The sequence below is a fragment of the Perca flavescens genome, chromosome 24 (genome assembly GCF_004354835.1).
Source record: "Perca flavescens isolate YP-PL-M2 chromosome 24, PFLA_1.0, whole genome shotgun sequence".
In the NCBI taxonomy this organism is placed as follows: Eukaryota; Metazoa; Chordata; class Actinopteri; order Perciformes; family Percidae; genus Perca; species Perca flavescens.
In genome coordinates this window covers 3,513,881-3,541,120 of record NC_041354.1, presented here as the reverse complement: position 1 = coordinate 3,541,120, position 27,240 = coordinate 3,513,881, and the positions used below count along the sequence as shown (strand labels likewise).

The 27,240-nt window shown below is 41.3% G+C and overlaps 1 protein-coding gene across 1 annotated transcript; it reads left to right on the top strand.

The window, feature by feature from the left end:
* The first annotated feature begins 237 nt into the window (after positions 1–237).
* Positions 238–26,602, top strand: ptprnb (protein tyrosine phosphatase receptor type Nb). The gene is made up of 23 exons (XM_028572432.1): positions 238–400; positions 6,110–6,160; positions 9,985–10,095; positions 10,203–10,302; positions 10,448–10,613; positions 11,090–11,484; positions 12,640–12,767; positions 13,149–13,183; positions 13,375–13,562; positions 14,532–14,618; positions 15,754–15,833; positions 15,984–16,048; positions 18,217–18,429; positions 19,531–19,827; positions 20,771–20,918; positions 21,040–21,113; positions 21,397–21,474; positions 21,948–22,067; positions 22,710–22,876; positions 24,012–24,065; positions 24,695–24,759; positions 25,584–25,657; positions 26,518–26,602. The coding sequence occupies exons 1-23, from the start codon at positions 322–324 to the stop codon at positions 26,587–26,589; spliced, it is 2,847 nt and encodes a 948-aa protein (XP_028428233.1). The 5' UTR covers positions 238–321; the 3' UTR covers positions 26,590–26,602.
* Positions 26,603–27,240: the final 638 nt, after the last annotated feature.

Below are 27,240 nucleotides of genomic sequence, written 5' to 3'. Positions count from 1 at the left end.
TTTACATTAAAGTATTCGTACTTTTACTTAAGTAAAGGATCTCAACACTTTAAGTAAGGAGCAGTTTATTTACTCAACTCTCTTTAAATATTTCTTACAGTGTGGCGCGTCCTGTGGTCCTAGTTTTCCAACCAACCCCTCTCTCTCTCTCTCTCTCTCTCTCTCTCTCTCTCTCTCTCTCTCTCTCTCTCATGCTCACACATTTCCTCTCCATCAGACCCGTGCAGCAGCCTCAGAGATGGAGAGCTGCTAGAAGTGCCTCAGCCTCCGCAGCAGCAGCGGCCGCTCTCCCTCGTCGCTCCGGTGGATGTTGGATGTACCATGAGGTCTTCGCGGCTCTGGGCAGCTCTGTGCCTCCTCCTCACGGCCTCCTGCCGTCTCTGCGCGGCCGGCCGACATGGTAAGACGTATCAGATATCAGGTGTGATCTAACAGCGATGGAGATGGATGCACTTCCCTTTTTAATGAACTCGCTGCATCCATCCGGGCGGCAGGCAGGGCGGCGCGTAAATCACGACTTCCCCCGTGACAAGTCCTTTTTGCAGTTTATACTTAGCAGCGAGTTTAGAGTGACCGCGTATCACTATATTTTGCCGTGTTTATCGTTATAAAAGGATGTTATAGAATCTGCAGTTTCTCCTATGATATTGTAGTTGTATTTCTCTTAATTATGCAGCAGGATTTGTGGAAATTAAGGCTTTAAGTTGCTCGATCGTCCCATGTGTTCTGTACTAAACTCGAGTGTTATATTAACTAAATAATATAGGGGATCATTTGGCTGTAATAATCCCAGTCTATGGATATTTATATAAAACTAAGTTTTATTATGGCGTAGTACATATAAAGATCTATCTAAGCTGCCGGACTTCATCTTATATGTGTTGCATTTCCTGCTCTGCTCGGCTCATCTGCCTCCGATCTGTGTACACCGGCGCTAAATTGCGTCACTGACGCAAATGCTATGACCGTGGGTCAGCTCGGATGTTTTATTGTTGAGTCTGTAACGACAACAACAAGCAAACAGCAGAAGAGACAGCGAGAGGGGGAGAGAGAAGGAGAGGGAGAGAGAGATCATAAAGAAGAGACAGAGAGAGAGAAATGCTTTGATTTGTTTGGAGCGTGTATGTAGCCAATATATGATCACATAATAGAAAGTCATCTAATGAAATATTTACCCAATGAACAGTGGACACTGTTAGAAAAATCCGTTGAAATACAGGCTTATATACTGTGTTAATGACACCACAGTTATGACTCATAACTCCTCTGCTCACACTTACAACAAGGGCTTCCTGTTTAAACACAGTATAGTGTTTCAGCACCACGGACATCAAACAATGAGTTTTTCAGCACCACAGACAGCAAACAGTCTAAGGGCACATTCAATCTCAAAACAGTGTGAACCGTTTTGCTACAGTTTCCTGGTTGAACGATACGTTTCTGAACGGTGTGCAACGGCTTTGAGTTGTTTTTTCTTGTTTTGTGGGTGTGTCTCTTGTTTATTGACTGTGTCACATGTGATACCCAATCAGCAGGGGCGTGTATGTAAACTGAAGGTAAAAAAAGGCCCTGTTTCAGTTTAAAAAAACGTGTTGCTACGTTTTGTCGGGGCTGAACGTGGCCTGAGTGTTTCAGCACCATGGACAGTGATCAGTCACTGCGAATAGTGAACAGTCTGAATGTTTCAGCACCAGGGACAGCGATCAGTCACTGCGAATAGTGAACAGTCTGAATGTTTCAGCACCAGGGACAGCGATCAGTCACTGCAAATAGCGGACAGTCTGAATGTTTCAGCACCAGGGACGGTGAACAGCAGAGACTTAAGGCGCTGACACACCAACCCCATTATCTGTCGTCGGACAGTCTAGCGAAGTTGGTGACTCGAGTCTGTTCGGTGTGTTCCGTGCCATCGTCAGTCGGAGGAGACGTCGGCTTCCATTTTAGCCGATTCGACTTGTTGAATCGGCCAGTGGGAAGTCGCACTAAAGGACCAATCTGATTGGTGGAGTGCTAGCCCTTGACTAGCGAATCAGTAATTCTTCCACAAGAAGAAGCCCGAGAGCTGACAACGTCAGTATCTTCTTATTACTAGCCATGGTAGTTCCTTCCATTCAGCGAGTAATGACAACAACGATCCTTCTTGACTACTGTCACCACTCTCTGATGGAAACACTGACTGACGACAGCGAGCTCTGTGTTAACTAGGTCTAGAGAGATGTTCCGTCAGTTCCGGTTTTCATTTTTTGGGCGACAATACAGATTAGCGCCACCTGCTGCACGCGCAGAACGTACGCTCAAGTCGGCGTCACTTCGGTGTGTTCTGAGGCACTTTTTTGACCTCGGGGAGCCGACCGATCAGTCCGACTGCCTTTTCTGCCAACGGTCGGATATAATTTAAAAAGGAAAAACATTTTCAGTGAGACCGCAGCACAAGAGGATTGTGATTGGTTCAAAGAAATGCAAACAACCCAGAGTGTTTTTTTCTCCTATTACAGAATGCATCTGTGGTGTAGCCAGACCTTTACTCCACAGCGCTGTGAAGACACAGCTGGCAATGCAGACTAGTATTTGTGTTTTTAAGGCACAGTGGAAGAAGATAAATCCCCTTTTGATGTGTGTTTGTTTTTTGGTTTTTTTTGTGGTTCGCTGACAAGAAGAAAAATACAGAATATCGGCAGACATATCCTTGAAATACTGCGTGTAGAGAGCTCCAGTCAGAGTGATTAGTGTGAGCCGGTATGAAGTTAAAGGTTTAAAGGTTGACTGAGGTGAGGAGGGTTACAGCCTCGCTGCCTCTGCTGCCACTCTGCCACACCATGCAGGTTGTATTGGGCTCCGTCCTGGCTGACTCATTCCACCTTAAATATCCTCCGTCAGCCTACAGACCAGAGGACGAGCTCACGCTCACACAGCAGCCCCCATAGATGCCAGCAGCACCATTATGAAAATGACACTGGCAGATAATGGACCATAAAAGCAAAGGCACAGAGACACTGATGATGATGATGGGAGGCTGAAGTTCATGATGAGTCATTCAGATTTTTTTAATATAACCTTTTCCACATGAAGCACATTAGACAAATATTGGTCAGTTTTTTTTATGCTGTCAGCAGTCACCAACATTGCTGAAGGAAACCTGAAAACTGAAGTGGTATTCTCTCCACATTGTGTTTATTTGTTATAGTTGTTGATCTCAAATTTCTTCAGATCTTCATTTAGATGCCAAATCTATTCCCATGCTTTATCTGCCACAGAGTTATGATGTGAGTCATCCTGCTAACCTTAAAGATACTGCAGCTCCTCGTTTTCTTTTAGTGTTGCGATGACGAGAGCTCATGTCTAAAAGACCAGTTTGAGATTTTCTAATCAGCCACCTGAATAAGCTTTGGTTAAGTTTAGGGAACTAAAAGTCCCCGGGTAAGGTTAGGGAAAGCTCGCGGTAAGGATTAAATGAAACCACCATTGACTGCTACTCTGAGATGAGATGTAAACTCCAGCTTCCTGTACCAAAGTCGGACACGTTTTGTTTTGTGGCTCGATAAAGTCAGGATTATTTGCACGGCCACAAGAGGTCACACTTATTTACTATGGCAAATGCCTTATAAAAGAAACATAATGCCGCCTACATTATGTTTTTGTAATCAATATATTAGATCATAAACTTTTTTTAAATCCTCTCCAGACTTATATTCCTTTGCTTTTGTGAGCTGATGTTCTGCTCTTTGGTTTGAGTTGCAGCCTTGAGTAACTGAAGTCTGAACAGGACATGATGATGGGATTGATTTATGTGAAACCTTCAAAATGGCTCCTAATGTCTCCTATTAGAAATGATGTGAGGACACAGAGTTATGCTTTAATTCTGTTGGCTGTGATCCCGCTCAGACAGAGCCACACCTTCTCATAAAACAAAATGGAGCTGGTGCTGTACGTAACCTCAGACAGTGACTCTCCACAGCACCGATTCTCTCTCTCTCTCTCTCTCTCTCTCTCTCTCTCTGATTAGTTCTAGCTGGAGAAAGACGTTTGTGAGTGAAGCAGGGAGAGAAAAGCTGGAGGAGTTTCCCCTGAGAAACGTAAAGACCTGCTGCTGGCTGAAACCACAGACCACTGGCTCTGAGTCCAGCCATTTTCATGGGATTCTGGTGAAATTGAATCAAACAGTAGAGCTGAGTGTCTTCTTATGACTCTGTGTATTAAAAAGCTTTTCACTGCTGCTAAATCAACTTGATGGCAGAAATCTCTTTCTGACTGAGTCAGTTTTGTTTTTGATTAATCTGTTGATTATTTTCTGGATTAATGGATTAGTTGTTTGGTCTCTAAAATGTCTGAAAATGGTGCAAAAAGGTCAATCAGTGTTTCCCAAAGCTCAAGATCACGTCCTCAAATGTCTTGTTTTGTCCACAACTCAAAGATATTCAGTTCACTGTCACAGAGGAGAGAAGACACTAGAACATATTCACATTTAACAAGCTGACATCAGAGAATTATTTACTGCTTTTTCATAAAACATTACTCAAACTTGTTGGCGATTAATTTAATAGTTGACAATTAATTGATTAATCTTTGCGACTTCACTTCTGTGTAATACAAAGTTTCCTTTCTCTCTCACTGACTATTTTTTGGATAATGAGTACTACTCATTTACACAGCAAATCAGTCCTCTCGTTAGATTCTCAATCACGCTGAAATTTCTCCTAATTATCTGTTAATGTTGGTTATTAGAGGAGCTGATTGAGTGTGGCGTTAGTGGCAACAGTGATGGACAGTCACAAGACGAGTTTAACAAGATGATGATCTCCTAGAAACAGACATTTGAAGAGAGATGAAGAGAGAGGACAGGGACGGAGAGATAAGATGGGAGAGGTGTGTGGGTGGAGGAGAGAGGACGGAGCAGAGATTAGTCATCATGTGGAGTTTGGACCGAGGGGGTGGCGGGCGGGCGGATGAATGGATGGATGGAGAACCTCTTCGCTCTATGTTTAGCAGCATCTCCGTTTCCCTCCTTTAATGGAGATTCCCTCTCTGGTATCTGCCGTCATGTCGATGCTCTGTCTGACTTTTTATAGATTTCAGGTAGAAGCAAAAACACAGATTTGGTTGGCCGAAAGCATCAGGAGAAGCTTTAGCAGAGAAGAAAATCCTGTCACCAAAAACTGAGGTTTACCTGAAAGATGTTCTGGTTTACTCACATCGAAAGTCTTATTTTTTTGTCTGCAATTGAGTCCCTTTTTAGTTATTTCCATTTTAATTATTGTTTCCATGCTTTTCTTTGTGCTCTTATAGGAGAAAGTGACATAATTCTCCTTAAAAAGTGGACTGTTAATGTGTTTGCTCTGCTGCACCCTTTGTCCCCGCCAAAATTAGTGATGTCACAGTGCCGTATTTGAGGACTCTGACATCACAAGGGAGTGGAAACGGTAATTAAAATGGGAGTGAAAGTCTCTTCAAACAGCTGAAATGAAATGAAGTGGCGTGTTTGTGCAGGTTGTACTGCAGGACGAGGTGTTCTTCCTTAACTGGCGTGAATAATACACATGGATTACATAAATCCTTAATGAAAACACAGAGCAAACAGACGTGAATTAACAGAACGGAGCGAGCGGCTTTACATCTGCTGCCCTTTACTGCCTCGAAACAGATTAAGGTCTGGGAAAAGGGTAACTGTAACACTTGTGTATATTCTTGTCACTTAGCAACACAAAATGTATGTCCTATGCAGCTGTCTGCTCTGGTTGGAGTTACCTAAACTCATTTCTGTCCATATTTGTATCCTAAGAAATTGCATCTATTATTTGCTTTTAATCTGACAAAGTAGTGTTAAAACGCCTTGAAACTAATTCTGCACACTCATTAATCACTCTTTTACCACCACATTTTTGTTAGGTCATTACCAGACCTAACAAAACATGGTGTTTTATTTATTTCTAGTCAAATAATGATACATTTAGCTGTGAAATTCAGGCAGAAAACGTGCAAAAGATTGGTGTTAAAGGGTGCTCGTTAGCTGGATACATTTCTAGGAACACTGGTTGTTTTTCGGTGAGTTAGCAGCTTCTTTTTTTAATGAATGTTTCTCAGTGTGAATTCATCTTTCTGTATTTGTCTGCAGGTTGTTTGTTTGAAAAGAATCTCTGTCCGAGAGATCAGCTGTGCAACGATGGTGAGTATTCAAGCTTTACTTTTCCGTCACAAACGCTCTCGTCCAGAGTTTGACCTGCTGTACCTGTTGTTGCATTCTATGCTGCGTATCTTAATGTAAAACATCTCAAAATGGCGGCTGTAAGAATGACTCTGGCTGCATTCAGAGCATAAAAAGCAACCAGAACAGTGTGAAACATGTGGCATTCACATGTTGATTTATTAGAGCAGCCACACACAAACTAAAACTCTATTCTGATTGGCCGAAGGGCGTTCATTACTCCCACATCAGCGCTCAGCTTTGATGTAGCATCTCCATCAACATTTTAAACAAATCCTCACAGCTGAAGGCTGCTGTGTACAAGGATACAGATTCATGCAGAGCACTTCTTCAAACAAACCGCCTCTACCCCGCACAACATCAGACAGAAAATAAAATTAACATATCAAATATTTATATTAGGTCAACATTTAAAAATTCTGGTCTTGATATCACAGATATAATAGACAAGAAAACCAATCTTCATTCCTCTTTTCCAGTCTAGAGAAACACCATATTTACAAGGACAAAGACACGTTTATCAGTATAAGAAAATAGAAGTGAACAGATGGATGAAGAGTGAGAAAACACGGAAACCGTTTTAGTTTTACTTGCTGCTTTTTGACTTCTGACAAACAGTGAATGAAAAACCTCAACAGCAACAAGTGGATTCCAAAATACCGGTTACTCTTCATAGTCGACAGACGTCAGTGGATACAGTTTTATGTGGAAAGGTCAATCTGAAAGCAACAAGAATGAAAGAAGAAAGAAGGAGAAATCTAAACATATCTATTATATCTTTTATAATCCATCACGTATTCATGAAGCCAAATTAAAACTTCTCAGATATCATCCTCTGGGTGGCTGACGTGTACACTTTCTTCCCCTGACGGAAGCTCTTATTCACAGTACTCTGAATGCAGCGTGACGAGAATAGTAAATGGACCAATAGTGAGCACTCCCAGCAGGCTCTGGTTGCAGCGACATGCTTCAGGAAGCTGTGACGTGCCTCCTGTCCATCAAACAGTCGGGGGGGCTGGTTAGCCATCACGCCTCAGCCTGCTTCCTTCCTGCCGGCTCAAACATGGTTAGGATGTCGTTACAGAAGCGTGCACGCGCGTGAGCGTACACCTGTGTGTCTCAGCCTTCAGAGGCAGCTGAATTATTGATGGCGGCATGTTTCTGTGTCCACCTAGAGGATGTTATGTTCCCTGTTTCCAGAGACTGGAACATTTAGGGAACATAAGCAGCATTCATTATGAGATCTCACGGCGTGTGTTTGATGATGCTTTGAGGAAGCACAAGTGCAATGAAAGAGTGTGTGTAAAAAGGCAGAGAGAGTAACAGGTTGCATGTCAGACTGCATTGCGAACAATGCATTTCATAGCCTGAAACATCTCTCTTCTGTTTTAAACCTCTGGCGTATTTGAGTCAAATTTATTTAATTCCAGACTGCATTCAAAAAATGACCCATTTTGTTTCCTTAAACATGTGTAATCTTAAATATTTGAGTAGAATCTATTTGATTCCAGGCTGCACTAAACCAAATCAGTTGAATCTGCGTTAAAAAATAATGTTGAGCAAAATAAATACATTCCAGACTGCATTAACAAAACTACATATTTAGTGTCCTTAAACATCTAATCTGTTAAACCTTTAGAACATTAGAGTAGAGTGCATTTTATTCAAGATGATCCCATTTGTGCACTTAAACATTTGTAATCTGTGTTGAACCTGAAATGCTTGAGTAAAATAAATACATTCCAGACTGTATTGAACAAACAACCCATTTTGTTTTTTTAAAGATCTGAAACCTGTCGTCTATTTAATCAAAAGAAATTTAAATTCAGCAGACATAGCCTAACTACTAAATGTAAGGGTGTGTAAGTCGGAGCCGTCATTTGAGCGTTAGAGTGTGTGTGTGTGTGTGTGTGTTTGTGTGTGTGCGTTTGTGTGTGTGTGTGTGTGTGTGTGTGTGTGTGTGAGTGAGTGAGTGAGTGACGTGTTTGTGTTTGCGCTGAAATAAGTTTGTCTCTGATAATCGTCACACTGCCAGAAAGGTGAAAAATGAAGAGAGAGAGATAGGGAGTGAAAGAGAAAAAAAAGAGAGAGAGTGCAACATAAACAAGGTCTCCCTCCGTCAGCCGCTCTCCGCCAGTCGCAGTTCGTCCTGGCCGTCTCTATGACAACAGTGACATCACTTGCCTGACGACGTGTGTCTGTGTGCGTGTGTGTGCGTGTGTGTGTGTGTGTGTTTGATTAGAGGTGGAGGGAGACAGAGGGGATGACTCACCACGGCCCACACACACTCTGCTTCACCATGTGCGAAGTTGAGTGTGTATTTGCAGGCTTGTTCATGTATTGGTACTCAATTGTCTGGTGTGTGTGTGTGTGTGTGTGTGTGTGTGTGTGTGTGTGTGTGTTTGTATATTTGCATACACTATATTGTGTGTACATGTGTGCCTTTGTCTGTGTGTTATGTGTGCTTGTGTATGTGGTTTATTATGTGTGTCTACTTACTTATTTGTACATGACGGCCATATTCACGTATATCTTTGTTGTATATTCCTTGTTCCTTCGGTGAACGTCAGCTCTGTGTTGGTTTGAGTAAAATAATTGAGCTGCTGTGTTGATGGAAAAAGAGAATTCTTCTGGTTATAAAAGAGGTTTTCTGTTTGTAAAGTGGATATGTAAATGTTTTTTTTGCTTTTGTTTAAGTCTGCGTCTACCCTGCGTTATATTTGGGAAGCAGTTTCAGACTCAGGTGGACTGAGGTGGGCTCGTTTGTTTTCACCTACATAGATGCTAGGCTGCTTTGGCTTTTCATAGCAGTTAAAGGACCAGTTTACCAAACTTCACCGTTAGTGCAGAGCTTCCCAGCCTTTTTTTCTTTTTCTTGTGACCATTTAAAATGAAGCAATGAGGCCTGAGGATGTAAATCTATCTAAGTATTTAATAGCAAAGATGAGAGAAGGAATGCACATATTTTCTGTAGAAGAGATGTGTTGTGTTGTTGCTGATCTTATTGTAACCCCTCTGATTTATCTTGTGTGTTCCCGACCCCCCCTACTGGTAAATAGCAAAGCAGATAGTTTTGGTTTTATTTGGTTGAGTGTTTGAATTTTTTTTGAGACAGAAATGTCACAGACAGATATTCTCAAAACCTGTGCAGACAAAACCTGAACTATCTTCATGGATATAGAAGTGACAAAGTCAGATTTATAATCCCACAGATGGTTGCCGTTTGCAGAAGTCTCAGCGGGGAAAAAAAAAAAAGAAAAAGAGTTGAAACTTAGTTCACTTCATCCAGATAAAATAAATGTGTACATGTGAACCATGTACAGTGCTATACTATTACTTTTTTTTTTTAGACTCCGTTATGACTTGGCAAATAAAATAAATATTATATTATATTGTGCAAGTGTTGGAGGAGGAAAATAATAATAATTACGGCTGTTTAAATCTTCCAAAATATTACAATCCTGCCTTGACAGAGTATAAACTGATGGTGCCATTTTGAGTCAGATCACGCTGTTTTAACAGTGAGGGATCATTTGGGAACTGAAAGCCAGTTGTTTGATTTAACAGAAGGAGCAGAGGGAGAGGATTTCCTGAAACATTATGTGGCGTCTTAATTGGCTGTTTAGTTTACATCTACCCCTGCAGAATAAGGTCACTATTCTTTCAGAAAGTGACAGTTTAAAGTCTCTTTTTTGTTGTAGGATTCTTAAAATTCACATCAGCTTCTAAATGTGAGCCCATGACCTGTCCTCAGAAACTGACCTGTTGGTTCTCACCCTGTGCAGACGGTTTGTTCGGACAGTGCCAGGCTCCTCGCCAGGAGCCCGTCCAGTACCAGGTGTCTGTCCCCGTCCTGCACAGACTGCAGGAAGTCCTCAAAGACCTGATGGTGCAAGGTGAGTCTCTTCTAGTGACATTTGGAGCCTTCAGGAGAATCAGGCTTTAACTTGTGCTCACCAGCGTAAGAGGAAAAAAAGATATGGCTGACATTTGTGTCGCCCAGGTCTGACCTGGAAAGACGATGTCACCCAGGCAATCATCGGCCAAGAGTTGAGCCGCGTCCCCACGGTCGGCTCCAAACCTCATGAGAAGTCACCAAACCAGTAAGAAAACAGACAGCATCCGTCCGGCACACAACACGAACCAGCAGGAAGGAAAATGTTGAGAAATCAGTGATGAAGTACAACACGAAAACACAGAACAATAAAAAAAATAAACTTTTAAGATTTAGAACCATCTTTTCCCCAGGTTGTCCAGACTGTCGGGTCCCAGTCAGCGGAGGTTTCAGGGCCCCAAGGATCCAGCTGACCCCGAGATGATGCAGCAGTACGGACAGGACTACATGATCCTGGACCCGTCCCGGTCCGCAGTCCACATGCAGACGCCCCTGCTGGACCCTTACACCTACAACCAGGTGGGAGACTACTCCCTGAAAATCTCTCTGTGATCATATATCACAGTACCAGGTGTTTTATTTCCAATTATACTCGCCCATATTGCAACTGCATCCAAAAGTTTAGACATCATTTTTATTAAAATGCCTCAAATTCTGACTATTAAATAATTTTCTCATGGGTAATACATTATTCACATATTATTTATCATAGAACTTTGATACACGTGTTAAATGAAAAGACAATAGACAATGACAGAGGTGTTTTTTTATAATTTACAGCATTTAAAAAGGTTTTTAAAGCATCTTAAATCAAATATACCTGCAGCTTTCCTGATTATAAACATAACTATGCAACTGTATGGAGCTTTTTGCACTTCTATCAAGGCATTACATGTGAGAGGTGTGTGTTTCTCAGATTGTTGTGGATTTATTCTGGCCCATAGTGGTAGAAAACCTCCCGTGTGTTGTGTGTGTGTGTGTGTGTGTTGTTGCAGCAGCAGTACGGCTACCAGGAGGAGGAGGAGCGCTCGCTCAACTCTCTGGACGATAACCCAGCCTTCCCGCTGCTCGCCGCGCCTGCTCGCTCCAGGTCCCGAGGAAACCCTTTGGACAGAGACAGACAGCTCCTCCAGGACCTGCTGTCCTTTTACCTCACCTCCCCTTCGTCTTCCTCTTCTTCCTCCTCTTCCTCTTCCTCCCCTGTGCAGTCCCTGTCCCGCCACAGAGGGGCGGTAGCAGCCGCAGCAGCTGCAGGATTTCCCTCTTCGCTGTCCGCCTCGTCCTCCTCTTTCTTCCCGGAGCTGGACTTCCCGCTTGACTACGGCGAGAACTACGTTTCCCAGGTGGCTCGGCTCAGCAAGCAGCAACAGGAGCAGCAGGAGCAGGAGCAGCAGCAGCAGCAGGAGCAGCAACAGCAGCAGCAGGGAGCAGGCAGAGAAGAAGGCGCAGGAAGAGTATGACGCGCTGTCCGGACTGGATGGTGAGAGAGGAGAGGAAATAAAGATACGCAGACAGAAAGAAAGATAACATTCAACATGTGAAAAGTTCCTTTAAAGTTGACATTTTGACATTTTGACAAACACACAGTGCTGGAAAATAACTTATTATATAATAACTGTATAACTGTACTTTAGTGTTTCCATTTTCTGCTAATTTATTCTTCTACTCTACTTCATCTTCATATCAGAGGCAAATATTGTGCTTTTTACTCCACTAGAATAGTTTAATACCTTTAGTTACTTTGCAGATTCAGATTCAAAATACAAAATTATAATCGACAAATAAATGATGATCTTATTATATCAAGAAAACTATTGATTCCAGCAGATTTCACAAACACAAATTAACACAAGCTACCCAGTAGAATATAAAGTTATATATATATATATATATCAGTTTAAACCAGCTGCAACATCAAAGTGATGCGCATATTAACACAATAATATTACATTATATAATAATAATAATATTATTATTATTGGAATAGACCATTATGCAAATTATGTATGTTTGATACTTTAAGTACATATTGATGCTAATAATATCTCTGTAACATTTGAAAGCAGGACGTTAACCAGTAGCAGAGTAGTGTTACTACTTTTACTTACATAAAAGATCTGAGTGCTTCTCCCACTGCATGTTAAATGTAAAATCTTTCTTTCTTTCTTTATTTTCGAACAAAAAATAACAATGAAATATAATACAAAAAAACAATAATTGCTTTGCAACACACCAAAAGAAAAAACAATATCAAACAATACGTTCAATATTTTTGAAAAAGGAGTGGAGCGAAGCCGAAATCTGAATCTGCAAAGTAACCAGAAGTCTCTGAAATGTGGAGATGATAAAAAAGGAATCTAAGTTCCAGGAAAGTCAGTATTTCTGTGTGTGTGTGTGTGTGTGTGTGTGTGTGTGTGTGTGTGTGTGTGTGTGTGTGTGTGTGTGTGTGTGTGTGTGTGTGTGTGTGTGTGTGTGTGTGTGTGTGTGTGTGTGTGTGTGTGTGTGTGTGTGTGTGTGTGTGTTCTTCAGAGCGCTCTCTGCAGAGGCTGGCTCTGCTGCTGGATCACTACGGCCTGGATGTTAAGGACTTGTCCCCCGAGCAGAAAGACGACCTGCCGGCCGCCGTCAAGCAGCTGCAGCTGGACAGCTCCTACGGCCACAAACTGACCAAAGGTCATCTAACGCCATCTGCTCATCAGTCGCTTTTTACCGCTGATGCTGGGGAAATTTATAAAAATCAGCTCTTCTTTCTGTCAGATGGATGTGATTATGGGACAAAAGTTTTGAGACATGTTGTACAACAAATACGTCACAGATTATAATACAGACTTTTGCTGTGTTGTCACAATGACATCTGGATCTTAAAATGAGTAACACTGATAGAAACACACAACACAAAGTGTTATGCTTCAACTGGATGCTAATCTTAGATAACAAACCCACCTCTAGGTTTGCACTGTATTATAATATACTGTTTCTATGTGTATTGCATCCAAATACACATACAAAAATAATTTTTCTTGTATTCTTTATAATTTTTTTTTCCCTATTCAGAGGAATATGGGAAGAATGCTGCCACAGGAAAGAAGGTGAGCGTGTTACTTTTGCTTATTCTTGTCTTATAAATAACTTGTTGTATAACATCTATTCCTGAAAAAGAATTTTAAAGTAACATATAATATGAAGTAGCAGAAAAGGGAAGTAGTAAGTATTTGATCTCCATGTAAAACATTTCAACCTATTCTTTAATTGAATGTCTTTATTTATCTTTATCCGTCAGGTCATAGAGGGTTCAATGGCGTATAAGACTATGGCCCCCGAGGCTCCGCCCTCCACCAATAAGCCCCCCAAACCTGGAGGAGCCCAGAAAGACTCGACCCCCGCTGTCACAGTCCACCGGGACAATCCGAGGAAAGGTGAAGTGGCGGCCCAGGCCGAGAAGTACGGCTACATCGTCACCAATCAGAGGTAGCCTAGCGTACACTCGCTGCCTCCACCAATCACAAGGCTTGATGTGTGTGAATGATTGGGCTTTCAAGTTGTGGATGTTGTTCTGTTGTCTTCAAGGAGTGCTTTTATAAAGTTACAGAATCCTCTGAAGTTACAAAAGTAAAAGTACCCACGAAGAGACGTTTCTGCTGTCAGATGAGCTGAAAAGAGAAAGGAAACAAATCAGAGAGGGAGGAAAAAGAACTAAAAGGAGAGGAGGGTTGGAAAGAAAGAGTGACAGCAAAACGACTGAAAGTAGGAAAGAATAAAAGGAAGAAATTAGGGAAGGATAACAGAGCAAAAAGAAAAGAAAATATGGAAACAAAGGAAGGAAAGGAGGAAAGTGAGAAAGAAGTAGTAACGAAAGAAAGCAGAGGGAAGGAAAAGAAAGGAGAAAGAAAAAGAACGGAAGGAACAAAATCGGGAAGAAATGAGTTCAGAAGAAATGAAGGAAGCAAGAAAATAATGAAGGGGATGAGAGAAACAGGAAAGAATGCGTGATGGAAGGAAAGAAGAAGATAATGGCAGAACGGTGGAGAATTAGAAAAGAGGGAAGCAAAGGTTAAGGGATGGGGGGATTACAGATGTTAGTAAGGAAAGGTAAAGGGAGGAGGAAACAAAGAAAAAGAGAAGAAGAAGGAAGGACAGAAAGAAAAACCAAAGAATGATGGTAAGGACAGACAAAAGGAGGACAGAAGGAAGGAAAGTTAACAGTGATGGTGGAGAAACACTAGAAAGTCATAAAATAAATAAATACTAGAACCTTCACTGTAACTGGCACTCCGATGAGCGCCTGAGGGTGTGTGTGTGTGCACATGTGTGTTTACGTGTGTGCGTGTGTGTTTGTGTGTGTGTGTGTGTGTGTGCATGTGTGCGTGTGTGTGCATGTGTGCATGTGTGCGTGCGTGTGTGTGTGTGTGTGTGTGTGTGTGTTTTTTGTCGCTGCAGCCCCCTTGTACTGAACGACGGTGTGCGAGTGCTGCAGCTGCTGTCAGAGAGGATTGGCCTCTCCACCGGCTCCTTCATCAACATTAGGTAGGAGCGGGGGCACGGCGGTCATGAACCCTCCCTTTAACCCCCCCCCCCCCCACCCCACCCCACCCCCACCCCCCCGCCTGCTGGCCTGATGCCTCTGGATCCTCCGTATGTGAACTCATTTAACGGGTTGCTCGTCTGTTATTTCATGGGATTACCCTAAACCTTGGCCCAAAGCTCATCGCTGAGAGACAGGTAAAACGTGGCGGAGCTGTGGAGCGTTGTGTGTTGATGTTCTGCATGTGGAAGTAATTCACTTCTTTCTTTCTGCTTACGCTTTTTCTAGCTTGCTCTAATCTCTTCACCACCTACTTTTGACCTAAAAGTGATCTGCACCAGTTATATCTGTCTGTAATTCTTTATTTAAGAGCCCATAACTTCCACAAACTGGTTGCAAGTCTTCCTGGAGTCTACGTAAAATAATAATAAAATTAAACTGCTCAAAAATACTTAATTGAGCTGGTTGGCAAAACTTCAAAGGACACAAATATGAAATGCAACACAAGATATGTTAGTGAGAGAAGAGCAAACAAATGAAATGTCATATTATCAACAAAAAAAAAATCAGAAAGTAAGGGAACTAATCTTATGCCTGAATTGTAAAAATAAAAATGATGCAATAAAAAAAAAGAAATAAAAACTGTAAAAAAAGTAATACTAAATAACTTCAAAGTGAGTAATACTGTTCATGGAGCCCACATTAAATACAATAAAGTGCAGTTCATTTCAAATTCAAAAATACTTCATCCATCCCACAGGGCTTAATTAGAGGCAAAAACAAACAATTTACTCCCAAATGTAAAATATTACCAAAAAATTAAACAAAAGTTGGCAATTCATTTTCTGTTTTCTGTCAATCGATTAATGGTTTCAGCTCTACTTGTAAATACTGTTCGATGGTTTAATCTTTAACAACATATAATATACGCGCTTTATTTGTATGTAGTGCAGTTAAAATGACAATATTTCCCTCTGAAATGTAGTGGAGTAGAAAGTGGTATGAAAAGGAAAAAAGACTCAAGTAAAGTACAAGTACCTCAAATGTGTACTGTCGCTTGAGTAAATGTACTTAGTTACTTGGCAGCACTGTGTGTAACTCCCGTTGGGATCTGCTCTTGTGTTCGGTCCTCTGCAGCGTTGTGGGACCTGCGATCACCTTCAGGATCAGACCCAACTCCAAGAACCTGACGGCTGCAGATGTGGCAGAGAAAGCCAGTATGTTACCTCAGTGATTACTACTACAACTACTACTACTACTTCAGTACACTGCTTCAAACACTGTCACCCAGAGAGATTGCTGAAGGCATACTTTAATGTGTCTCTCAAATATTGTCTAGGTATTATTTTAACGTTTTCTTCCTGCAGTTGCAGAGAAGAACTTCCTGGAGTCTGAGACGGGCCTGAAGGTGCTGCAGAGCGGTGTGGGAGAGGTGGGTGCTTGGGTGTGACGCCTGAAAAGTTGTCAGAGGCAAAAAGAAAGGCAGCACAGAGGGTTTCATGTGAAAGGTGGAGGAGCAGAGAGGGATAAAGACAAAATGAGATCAAGTTATGATGGGGTTAACGCAAGGATAACGTGGAGGAAATGAGGGAGAAGACTCTTTACATGAGTAAAAGTAGTAATGCTACTGTATAAAAAATACTCTGTTACAAGTCAAATTCCTTAAAGTAAAAATACAAAATAATTAGCATCAAAATATACTTATGTTACCAAAAGTAAAAGTACTCATTCTGCAGAATAATATGTGTGTTTGTCACTGAAATGTTGCAGCTGGTAACGGTGGAGCTCATTCTAATGACTTTATATACTTTCTTGGTTGTTCAGTCTTTAATAACACATTATCGTTTATTAGTTGATTATATTTTGTATTAATAATCTGACTCTGTAAAGTCACTAAAGCTTTTAAAATGAATGTAGTGGAGAAAAAAGTACAATAATTATCTCCAAAATGTAGCGGAGTAGAAGTATAAAGAAACATAAAATGGAAATACCTTATACTTGAGTAAATGTACTTTGTTACTTACTATTAAATACTTAAATGCAACAAGAACATGACCTGGAAAGGCAATCTTCATTTAGACGTACAAAAGAACATTTATTTTGAAAGTCCGTCTGGAAGTTCAGTTTTCTTACAGTCAGTCTAACTTGACACTTGACACACATATTTCGGCGCTGGGTCCATGTGAGTGCAGTAGGACGTCAGGAAAGCTGCTCTGCATCGTGCGTTTGGTGAGTGAAAACATACAAATCAACTTATTAACATGTTATTATTAGTATTACACCAATGCAGAGTTTATTAATCAAGCAGGTCAGCCTGATGTTATTAATTCGTATTTATGTCACTTTATGTTTTTGATGACTTGTATCCCATGAAAACAGTCTAATATTCTGTTAAAGATTACTTAATAATCACTTTATAGTGACATGTATGCACTCAAAGTTCTTATGTTTTCTACATACTGTTCAGGATCAAGTGACATTAATGTGCTTTTGATTATTTATGCTCTTTGATTCATATTCCTGAAATATACTTAATATTATCAGGCCGTTGTGCTTGTACTCAGTAGCCAGTTCAGGTAGTATTTCTTTGTACATTTATATCACTTATTTGATATATTGTCAATTTAATATTACTAAGGTTGAGCGTCTGTACACTAAATAATAATTTTATCATCATAACTATACTATCTATACTTGCAATGTATCTGAAGCTATTATTAGTGAGTTTTACTGCAGGTATTTTATTTCCCATATTACCTAAACACAAAAGCATTAATGATACTTTTTATGATGTCCTTCTAAAGTGAAGTTGTATGTGCTGTTGTACAACATTTTAAGACAAGTTTCATTTGTTTTATGGCCTTTTTTAAAGATTTATTTCTTGTTTATGGAGCAGTGATAAATTAACTGGCTTATAGCTCCATAAATTAAAGAGAAGAGAGGAAAACTTGACTAGTGATGAAATACAAGTCTCCGTTGAGGTTCTTCTAAAAACGTGAAGCAGTAAACCGCTGTCAACCACATGTAGCCTGGTCATCCATTTTCTTTTTTTCCCTCTGCTTCACACACACTGATCCCCATCGGGGCCCCTTTATAATAGCAGGTGAAGTGCCCTTTCTACCCCCCCAGCTCCAACTTTAATGTCTTTCAGATATCACACACACACACACACCCACACTGAGAGAGCGCCTCACATTCCTGAGGCCCACGAAGAGGAAGGAGGAGGTCTGAAAGGTCAACAGAGACAATTCTACCAAGGAGAAGAGGGAGGGGGAGAAAAGAGAATGGAGGGAGAAAGGATGATGAAAAGGAGGGGAGAGAAAGTGTGGGGGTGACACAGAAGATGAAAGGATGAGAGAGAAATGGTAGAAAGGGAGGAGAGGAGGAGAAATGAAGTGGAGAGGAGGAAAGAAAAGGAGAGGAAGATGAAAGCAGAGTTTTGTCCCCGGTTCCTGCTGAGATGAATGGGAAGAAATAAAAGAAAGAGATTCCCGCTCACACTTCTTTTTACCCAACCTGTTTCCCCCTCATTAGTTAATGCTTGAATATGTCCTTCATTTTCCTTTCCTCTGTCTGTCTTTCCTTCTCTCCGTGGCACAGAGGAATGATGGGAAGTCGATGCCCCTGGCGACCCGCCTCCAGCCGAGCGGCTCCCGCGCGGTCTTCGCCACGCTGGTGGCCATGGCCTGCATCGGCAGCATCCTGGTGGCAGCCATGACCGTCGCCTGCCTGCGACACCACGCCCACCGTCTGGCAGTCAAGAAGCTGGGTCTGGGACCAGAGGGGGGCACTTTCAACCACCAGGAGTACCAGGTGAGCAGAGAGCTCCAAAAACTACAAATATGTCTTCAGCTCTAAACAAAGGAAATGTTTAGTCACCCTCACAAGCTAAGACACAGTTGTAAGCCACAGCAACGTCTTGTAGTATAGATAGGGCTGGGCGATATGGAGAAAATCAAATATCCCGATATTTTTGACCAAATACCTTGATTTTTGATAAATAATCATCAGTAATGTGGATATAATGACTAAGTGGGTAAAGGCAAATGTTACAACAGTCTGGTGAGTTCAGAACTTTACCGTAATGCCAAGACTACAATTATACCATATTATTATATCCAAAATCTAAGACGATATCTAGTCTCATATCACGATATCGATATAATATCGATATATTGCCCAGCTCTAAGTATAGAGAACAACGTTATTATGAAACTGACAAGTTACAGTCAGATTACAACTTGTTAAAAAGCACAAAAGGCAAATAAAAGACAATCAATCATTGGATTTATTAGTTTAGGTTTATTTAACAATGAATAAAATGTTGTCATGCACACAAAGGGTACAGGCGATGATAGTAGGGCTGCAATTTACCATTATTTTCATCCTTTAATCTCTGGATTATTTTCTGGATGAATGGATGAGTTGTTTGGTCTCTAAAATGTCAGAAAACTGAAAAATGTGTATCAGTGTTTACCAGAGGCCAAGATGACGTCCTCAAATGTCTCGTTTTGTCCACAACTCAAAGATAGTCAGTTTGCTGTCACAGAGGAGAGAAGAAACTAGAACATATTCATATTTAACAAGCTGACATCAGAGAAGTTTTACTTTTTGTTTCATAAAAAATGACTCAAACTAAATGGATTATTAAAATAGTTGTTGATTAATGTAATAGTTTACAACCAATAAATGAATTGATTAATCTCTGCAGCTCTAGATGATAGCTGTCCACGCTGGCGGCACTATGCAGAGCTGCAGCAAACAATGATCATACCTCAATAATTAAGAAAAAAAGAAAATGTAAGAAAAGTTATCAACAGAAGCACATTAAATGGACCTAAAACTATTCGTAAAACACATAAAAGAGCACTTTAAAGTGATAAAGCAGTGATGCATGCATACCTGGCTCACCAGGACCTGTGTCGCCAGCACATGGCGTCCAAAGGCGCCTTTGGGCGTCTGGAAGCAGCTGCCCTCGGCGCCGTGGGAGGAGCGAGCGGAGGAGGAGGAGGTGCGGGAGCAGGAGGAGGTGCTGGCGCAGGAGTTGGAGGAGCAGCAGGAGGCGGGGGAGCCGACTCGAGGGTGAGCAGCGTGTCGTCCCAGTTCAGCGACGGAGCCCAGCCCAGTCCCAGCTCCCACAGCAGCACGCCGTCGTGGTGCGAGGAGCCGGCCCAGGCCAACATGGACATCTCCACCGGACACATGATACTGGTCAGTACCGCCCACTGGAACCCTGGGAGACACTGACTTTCTACAGGAGTTCACCTCCTGAATTCTTTTCACATAAATCAATACCTTTGGTACATTTAGTTTGCATATAATCATTTATTCAACAATATTTCAGTAATTAACGCATCTTTCAAGGTTACCAAACCAAACTTAGATTTCTTTTGAGCTGCAAATCGCCAATATGTGTACGTAGTACCATTGGCAGTTTGGAGCTTTCAACCACATCTTACAGCCTTTTAAAGTTTAAGGTTTAAGGTTCTTAAAACAATTTTACACACAGTAAAATAAAAGGGCATTTCAGTCATTAGCTTAGTTCCAGTCCATGAAAAGTTTCGCCTCTTCCATGTAATGTCCTTCCTTTTTTTCTGTTGTATGCTTTGCGATCCATTCACGTTGCTGTATTTTTTTGTCACAATATTTTATCGCGATTATATACAATATTCCGATATTCTGCCATATATTGCAATTCATTACCTTTTTTCCAACAAATGTCTGGAGCTTTCAAGTGCAAATTATGGCCTTTTAAGGTTTAGGTTTTAAGTTCTTAAAACAGTTTCATGCACTACATGTACACACATTTATGTCAGTAATTTGCTAAATTCCACTCCATGAAAATTCAGTTTTGCCTCCTCCATGTAACTTCCTCCTTTTGTTTCGGTTGCATGCTTTACAATCCATTCACATTGCTGTTCTTTTTGTCGTTCTGACTTTCAGAGAAAATCTAATATAACTTTAGTAGCAAATATTGCTGAGAAATTCCTAGTGATGAATGTTATTTATACAGCATAACGATGAGATAAATACTCATAACAACACATACAGTCTATACAAATATTCACTTTAAAAGATTTGACAGAAGCAGGCTTGTTGTGAGTGAACAGCGAAGAGAAGGAAGAAGGATTTGACAGTGACTAACTTCCCTCAGGCCTACATGGAGGACCACCTGAGGAACAAGGACCGCCTGATGAAGGAGTGGGAGGCTCTGTGCTCCTACCAGGCCGAGCCCAGCACCGTCTCTGTGGCTCAGAGCGACGCCAACGCCAAGAAGAACCGCTGCCCTGACTCTGTCCCCTGTGAGTCTAAAGACACGCAACACGTCTCGAAATGATGCACAAGACATCCAGAATATTAATATTCATGAATAGAAGGCGGAAAGCTGATGTTGAGGAGTTAAATGTCACTGTTGTCCTTCAGATGACCACTCGAGGGTGAAGCTGAAAGCGGAGGTCAACCCTTCACGCTCCGACTACATCAACGCCAGCACCATAGTAAGCTGGTTACTCTCTGCACTTTGTCAAACGCACCAAACACTGGGAACAAATGTCACACGGTGAAAACTTTCGCTGGTCTGTTAAATATCTGAGTGAAAAACACTCAGATATTATATATACTCTTTTTGGTTAACTTCCTGTATTTGGGTCATTTCGGGTTCTCACCTAAAGTGACCTGAACCCAGTGGAGCTGTCACCATCACAGCTGGTTTCCATGTTGACTGAGACTTTGTGCTTAACTCCGAGGTGACCTTTGACCCCCCCTGCTCCCTGCCTTCAGATTGAGCACGACCCCCGGATGCCGGCCTACATCGCCACCCAAGGGCCCCTGTCACACACCATCTCCGACTTCTGGCAGGTCAGTGAGATTCATTTACAATTTACGTTTTCAGTTTGAGACTGGAGAAGGGTCCAAACTGCTGGCAACAGTGAGGACCAACTAGAGAAAATAGCCTGGCGATGTAGAAGCAGGTAAAGTTGAGTCTCAAGTATTTATTTAGCATTTCATTTATTTAACATGTGGGTCATGGATCTTTAAATGCTGAGTGTGTGCAGGAATTCAACCCTTTTTTGCCCGACCTCATGTGATGTAGAAGGGGTGAGCTGGAGTTAGCGGTGTGTGTGTTTGTTGTGTAGATGGTGTGGGAGTTAGCGGTGTGTGTGTTTGTTGTGTAGATGGTGTGGGAGTTAGCGGTGTGTGTGTTTGTTGTGTAGATGGTGTGGGAGTTAGCAGTGTGTGTGTTTGTTGTGTAGATGGTGTGGGAGTTAGCAGTGTGTGTGTTTGTTGTGTAGATGGTGTGGGAGTTAGCAGTGTGTGTGTTTGTTGTGTAGATGGTGTGGGAGAACGGCTGCACCGTGATTGTGATGATGACCGCTCTGGTGGAGGACGGAGAGAAGCAGTGCGACCGCTACTGGCCCGACGAGGGGTCGTCCCTCTACCACATCTATGAGGTGAGATCGGGGGAGGGAGCGGGGAAGAGAGAGTTATAAAACACAGAGATTTCAAGTAGGGCTGGGAAATAGGGCGAAAATCAGATATCACGATATTCTTGACCAAATACCTTGATATCGATATTGCGGCGATATTGTAGGGTTGACAATTGGTGCTTTAACAAAATATCTTCACACTTAGATTTTAGATAAATAATCATCAGTAATGTGGACATAATGTCTAAGTGGGGAAAAGGCAAATAATAGAACAGCTAGAACAGTCTGGTAAGTTCAGAAAAGGACATCACTTTACTGTAATGCAGCCTTTAAAACCAGGAACAGACAACACTGATGTCCTATAACAATATTAAGATCTAAGACGATATTTAGTCTCATATCACGATATCGATATAATATCGATATATTGCCCAGCCCTATAACACATGTTCGTTCCTCAGGAGTGTGTTTTAATCTAAACCACGATCTTTTTCCTAATCTTAACTAGTTTTGGCGTCTAAACTTCGTCGCCGCATGACGCTCGCTTTTTGTCGGCTAAACGGAGCTCACGGACCTCCGTAGCCGGCTACCACCTTTTGACGGCTAAACTCAACCACCTCTCCTAACGCGTCTGATGCAGCAGCTGTGGTTTTGATTCCCGTCCAGGTGAACCTGGTGTCGGAGCACATCTGGTGTAACGACTTCCTGGTGCGAAGCTTCTACCTGAAGAACGTGCAGACGCAGGAGACCCGGACACTCACCCAGTTCCACTTCCTCAGCTGGCCGGCGCAGGGCATCCCCACCTCCACACGCCCGCTGCTGGACTTCCGCAGGTACCGCTGACACCTGCACGTCCACGTATAAAGACACCAGCAGGAACTCTAACGCTTGTTGTGGTCAAATTAGGGCTGTCAATCGATTTTTCTCAGTATTATGTTTAGACGTACACTGAAAATGATTTTCCATTTTCAAACATGTGAATGGAATCAGCCAGACATCTGAGAACGTTGAAAGGGTTTTTAGACAGAAACATATTCTTTATCAATGTGTCAAAAGAAGAAATAATTGTGTTATCACTACGGAAACCCAGACAGTGGATCAACACTGGTGTTAAAAACATTTTTAAATTCTACCGAGCCCTCGATGAAGAGCCCGTATTGTTCCCTCCCTCCACCATTAACCTCCCCCCCCCCCCCTGCTCCTCTGTCCCTCCTCTCCTCCCGTCCTGCGTCCTCCTCCCTGAGCGATGGAGGTCAGCCGGTTTCATTTTCAACATATCTGTCTGTGTCATTCTTGTGGTTTGCAGCTAGTAGTCTGAGTCCAGTTGCATAGTCACAAAAATGATCATGGACTGATGTGGCTGCAGCAGAAGGTCTATCGCCCAACTTTACCCCTTTTTTACCCCCCTTATCTATCGATCTATCTATCTATATGTCTATCTTTCTATCTGTCGTCTGTCTATCTATCTATCTATCTGTCTTTCTGTCTGTCTATCTGTCTATCTATCTTTCTATCTGTCTGTCTGTCTGTCTGTCTGTCTGTCTATCTGTCTGTCTGTCTGTCTGTCTATTTATCTTGCTGTCTATCTATCTATCAATTTTTCTGTCTGTCTATCTATCTTTCTGTCTGTCTGTCTATCTATCTATCTTTCTGTCTGTCTGTCTATCTATCTATCCATCAATCCATCTATCATGTATACTGTTTGTATGGCTAAAACAAAAAAGGTTCGGCAAATCAATCCTTAAATAAATTTTTCCCCACATACTGTAACATTTAACAACACTGTAACAACACATAAGACGACTTATGACAGAGATAATACATTTTTCTGTGATCTCTGATTGGATAATTTACCCTAGCATCTATGTTTGGATACTAAACTGCTGAAATGCTAATTAATATACCCAGAAACGTCATAGAAAAGTAACTAAATGTTCATTTTTGTGTGTGTGTGTTTATTCTCCTCAGGAAGGTGAATAAGTGCTACCGAGGCCGCTCCTGCCCCATCATCGTGCACTGCAGGTAAACCTGGACTTCTCATCAATAACAGCAGATAACGGCAGGAATGAGGAAACGTGTGCGTTATGTAAATGCCTGGGTAGCTCACCTGGTTGGGCGTGCACTAAGGCTCAGTCCTTTTATGTTATTTACATTTCTTTAAAGTAAATTGTGTTTTTATTTTATTGTCCTTCTATTTAATTATTTTTTTATTTTAAACTTATTTTTGTATTAATTAATTGCGTAATATCTTTTTTTAAATATTTATTTATGTTTTATTTATATTTTTTCATGTCTTAATTTTTACTTTGTTATTATTGTTGTTGTTTATTTTATGTCCTATTTACTTAATATTTATTATCAATATTATACCACCTCTTTATCTCTCCACGTATAGAGGTATTGACCTGTATGGAAAACTGACAGTTTTATAATAACTACAAAAGAAGTTTAATTTAAACTACAAATCCCGTCATGCAGTGACACGCAGACACTCTGTTGCCGTTCCACATAGATCCACTTGGTGGCAGACAGAAGCAACATTTTAGCAACACACCGTTATAAAAGACTTTTGACTTTTTGCAATCTAATTAATAAGTAGGAACTCCTCGTTACTCGTATACATTCCAGTTTGCTTTGTGTTGTTTCCATAGTGACGGTACCGGCCGCTCTGGCACTTACATCCTGATCGACATGGTCCTCAACCGTATGGCTAAAGGTGAGCTTTATCGGTGCATTTCTGCTGCTTTTTATCACCAAAAACAACGAGGGATTTGGGCCGATCAAGTAGATTTCTGATCTACCAACTCCCCACAGTGCTCTGCTACAACCACGCTGTTGTCAGAGAAACATCAGATTATTTATAACTATATATATAGTTGACAGATGTTCAACATCAAAGGACTTGGAGAAGGATCAGGAGCCAAAAAAGCAGAAACCCTGTTGCCAACCTCTTCCCTTTGTTTTACCCACAATATCTGCATTAGTGTTATTGTTATGTATACAAAAACACTTTTAAATTAGCATAATATAAAGATAAAACTAAATGAAAGTCACCCAACCATGCACCCAGCACTTCCTTAAGTTTTTGAGGATGTAGAAGTGTGTAATAAATGTGTGTGTTACCAGGGTTTTTTTCATACACAAACAAATGCATAAACAGAAGAGAACAGGAACAAAAGAGAAGACAAGACCATAACAAAATGATATTACATTTTAGAGTTTGGGTTATATGCATCATATTATAATCATTTAATAGCCTTTTTTTTAACATTAATATGGTGCTATATAGCTGAAATTCTTTAATATTGCAGTAATGAAAGTTAGCTTGGTTCTTGCCCATTTTTTCTTATGAATATGAAATTTCCACAAAAAGAAATAGTTGTACGGTACATCATGTTATTTTCAATCTTCTCCTAACCCAAATATTCTAACATTCATCTTGTTTCTTTCTGTGTGTGTGTGTGTGTGTGTGTGTGTGTGTGTGTGTGTGTGTGTGTGTGTGTGTGTGTGTGTGTGTGTGTGTTACCTGTTGTGGTGCAGGGGTGAAAGAGATCGACATCGCTGCGACGCTGGAGCACGTCCGAGACCAGCGGCCCGGGATGGTCCGCACCAAGGTCCGCCTCCACAAACCTAGTCTCACAGCCAGCGCTACACCGCAGATGCATTCTGGGATAGGAGAAGAAAAAAACCGCTCTGGGTTATTTGCATTTCTTTAAACCAGGGGTGTCAAACTCAACTTCACTAAGGGCCACGCTGGAGAATGAGAATCACATTAAGGGCCAGACATGTTTGACATGCTTTTATTCAACTGAAAAAGTCTCATAAAGTCTCATATAGCTTTCTCACTAACAGTTTGGTCAACATAAAGCCCTAAAAAAGTTTAGCAAATCAAGCAGAACAATGAATACATTTTTTACAACAACCTGTTTCACAGCCTGAATACGTAAACTCTCTGGTTGTGAGTCTCAAAGTCGGCAAATTCTGCTTTGAGTGTTGCATAACACATAGTCTGAAAAACAGTTTCCCGTCTTTTTGGACCTAAACTGATATGCGGGCCGGATCAAAATTTCCGAGGGGCCGGCTTTGGCCCGCGGGCCTTGAGTTTGACACATGTGCTTTAACCCAATCACAATGGTCTTGGGGACGCAGCGACGGTGGCTCTGCTAAATAGTCTCAGGAAGGAACTTGTTTTGGTGGAACATTTGCACCCTGCAAAAGAAAACACTACATAGACTATTAAATCAAGTTAACTGTTCATACTATCCAGTACTGTGAGCTATTTAAATGAGCTGATTCATGGTTAAACCTCATTGGCTCTTACCAGTGGATCTCTGTGTGGACTTGGTCCACAGCAATCCCACCAATCAGTCCCAAAACGTCCCAGTTAGAGAGGAAACGCCCTAAACGTATTCTCTGTGGATCTTTGTCTGATTGTAAATGAAAGTGTAATCAGGGCTCCTCTTCTTGTTTCCAGGACCAGTTTGAGTTTGCCCTGACAGCCGTTGCTGAGGAGGTCAACGCCATCCTCAAAGCTCTGCCCCAGTGAAAGCAGTCCTGGCTGACGGACCCCCCCTCCCGACACCTGTCTGACCTTTCTCTCTATGACGATGATGATGAAGAAGAAGAACAACGTTGTGCTTCTCTATCTGCCCGTCAGGTGATTTCTTGAAACATAAAGGTGATGTCAAAAAAAATTAAAAACAGCGGTTAGGAACAATCGAGCAGGTATGTATCTGATTTTTAAGTGTTTGTGGCATAAATAGGATGCGTTCAGGGACATTCAGAGGGTTAAAATGTGTTGCATTCACAGCTAATCCGAATAAAAATGAAACCAGGAAGATAAAAGAATGAAGCAGCATGTCCCATCAGATTTAAACACATCCCTCTGGAGTTCAGCTTCAATTTGGTTTCTCTTTTTTTATGCTTTTATTTTAGTCTCTGATTAATTAAATTCAATTAAATTTTATTTATTGTATCAAATCATTTTAGATTCACATCTTTTAAACGTCTCTTTTTCTTTGAGTGCAAAGTCAGCTACAAGTCTGACTACTTATTTTGTTAATTTAACAAAGTATAAAGCTGCCAGGAATCCAAACACCCAGGCATATATAGAAATGTACAAATATTTAGTTATTATCACTCAGAATACTGTTATAGAACACTTTAAGTTCATAAAAAAATTAATTTCATTACTTAT

Excerpts from the sequence above, each read along its gene's own strand:
- ptprnb (XM_028572432.1), top strand. The coding sequence starts at position 322 with ATGAGGTCTTCGCGGCTCTGGGCAGCTCTGTGCCTCCTCCTCACGGCC. Across the intron at positions 10,614-11,089 it reads ACCCTTACACCTACAACCAG|CAGCAGTACGGCTACCAGGA; the intron begins GTGGGAGACTAC and ends GTGTTGTTGCAG. Across the intron at positions 24,066-24,694 it reads CCCATCATCGTGCACTGCAG|TGACGGTACCGGCCGCTCTG; the intron begins GTAAACCTGGAC and ends TTGTTTCCATAG.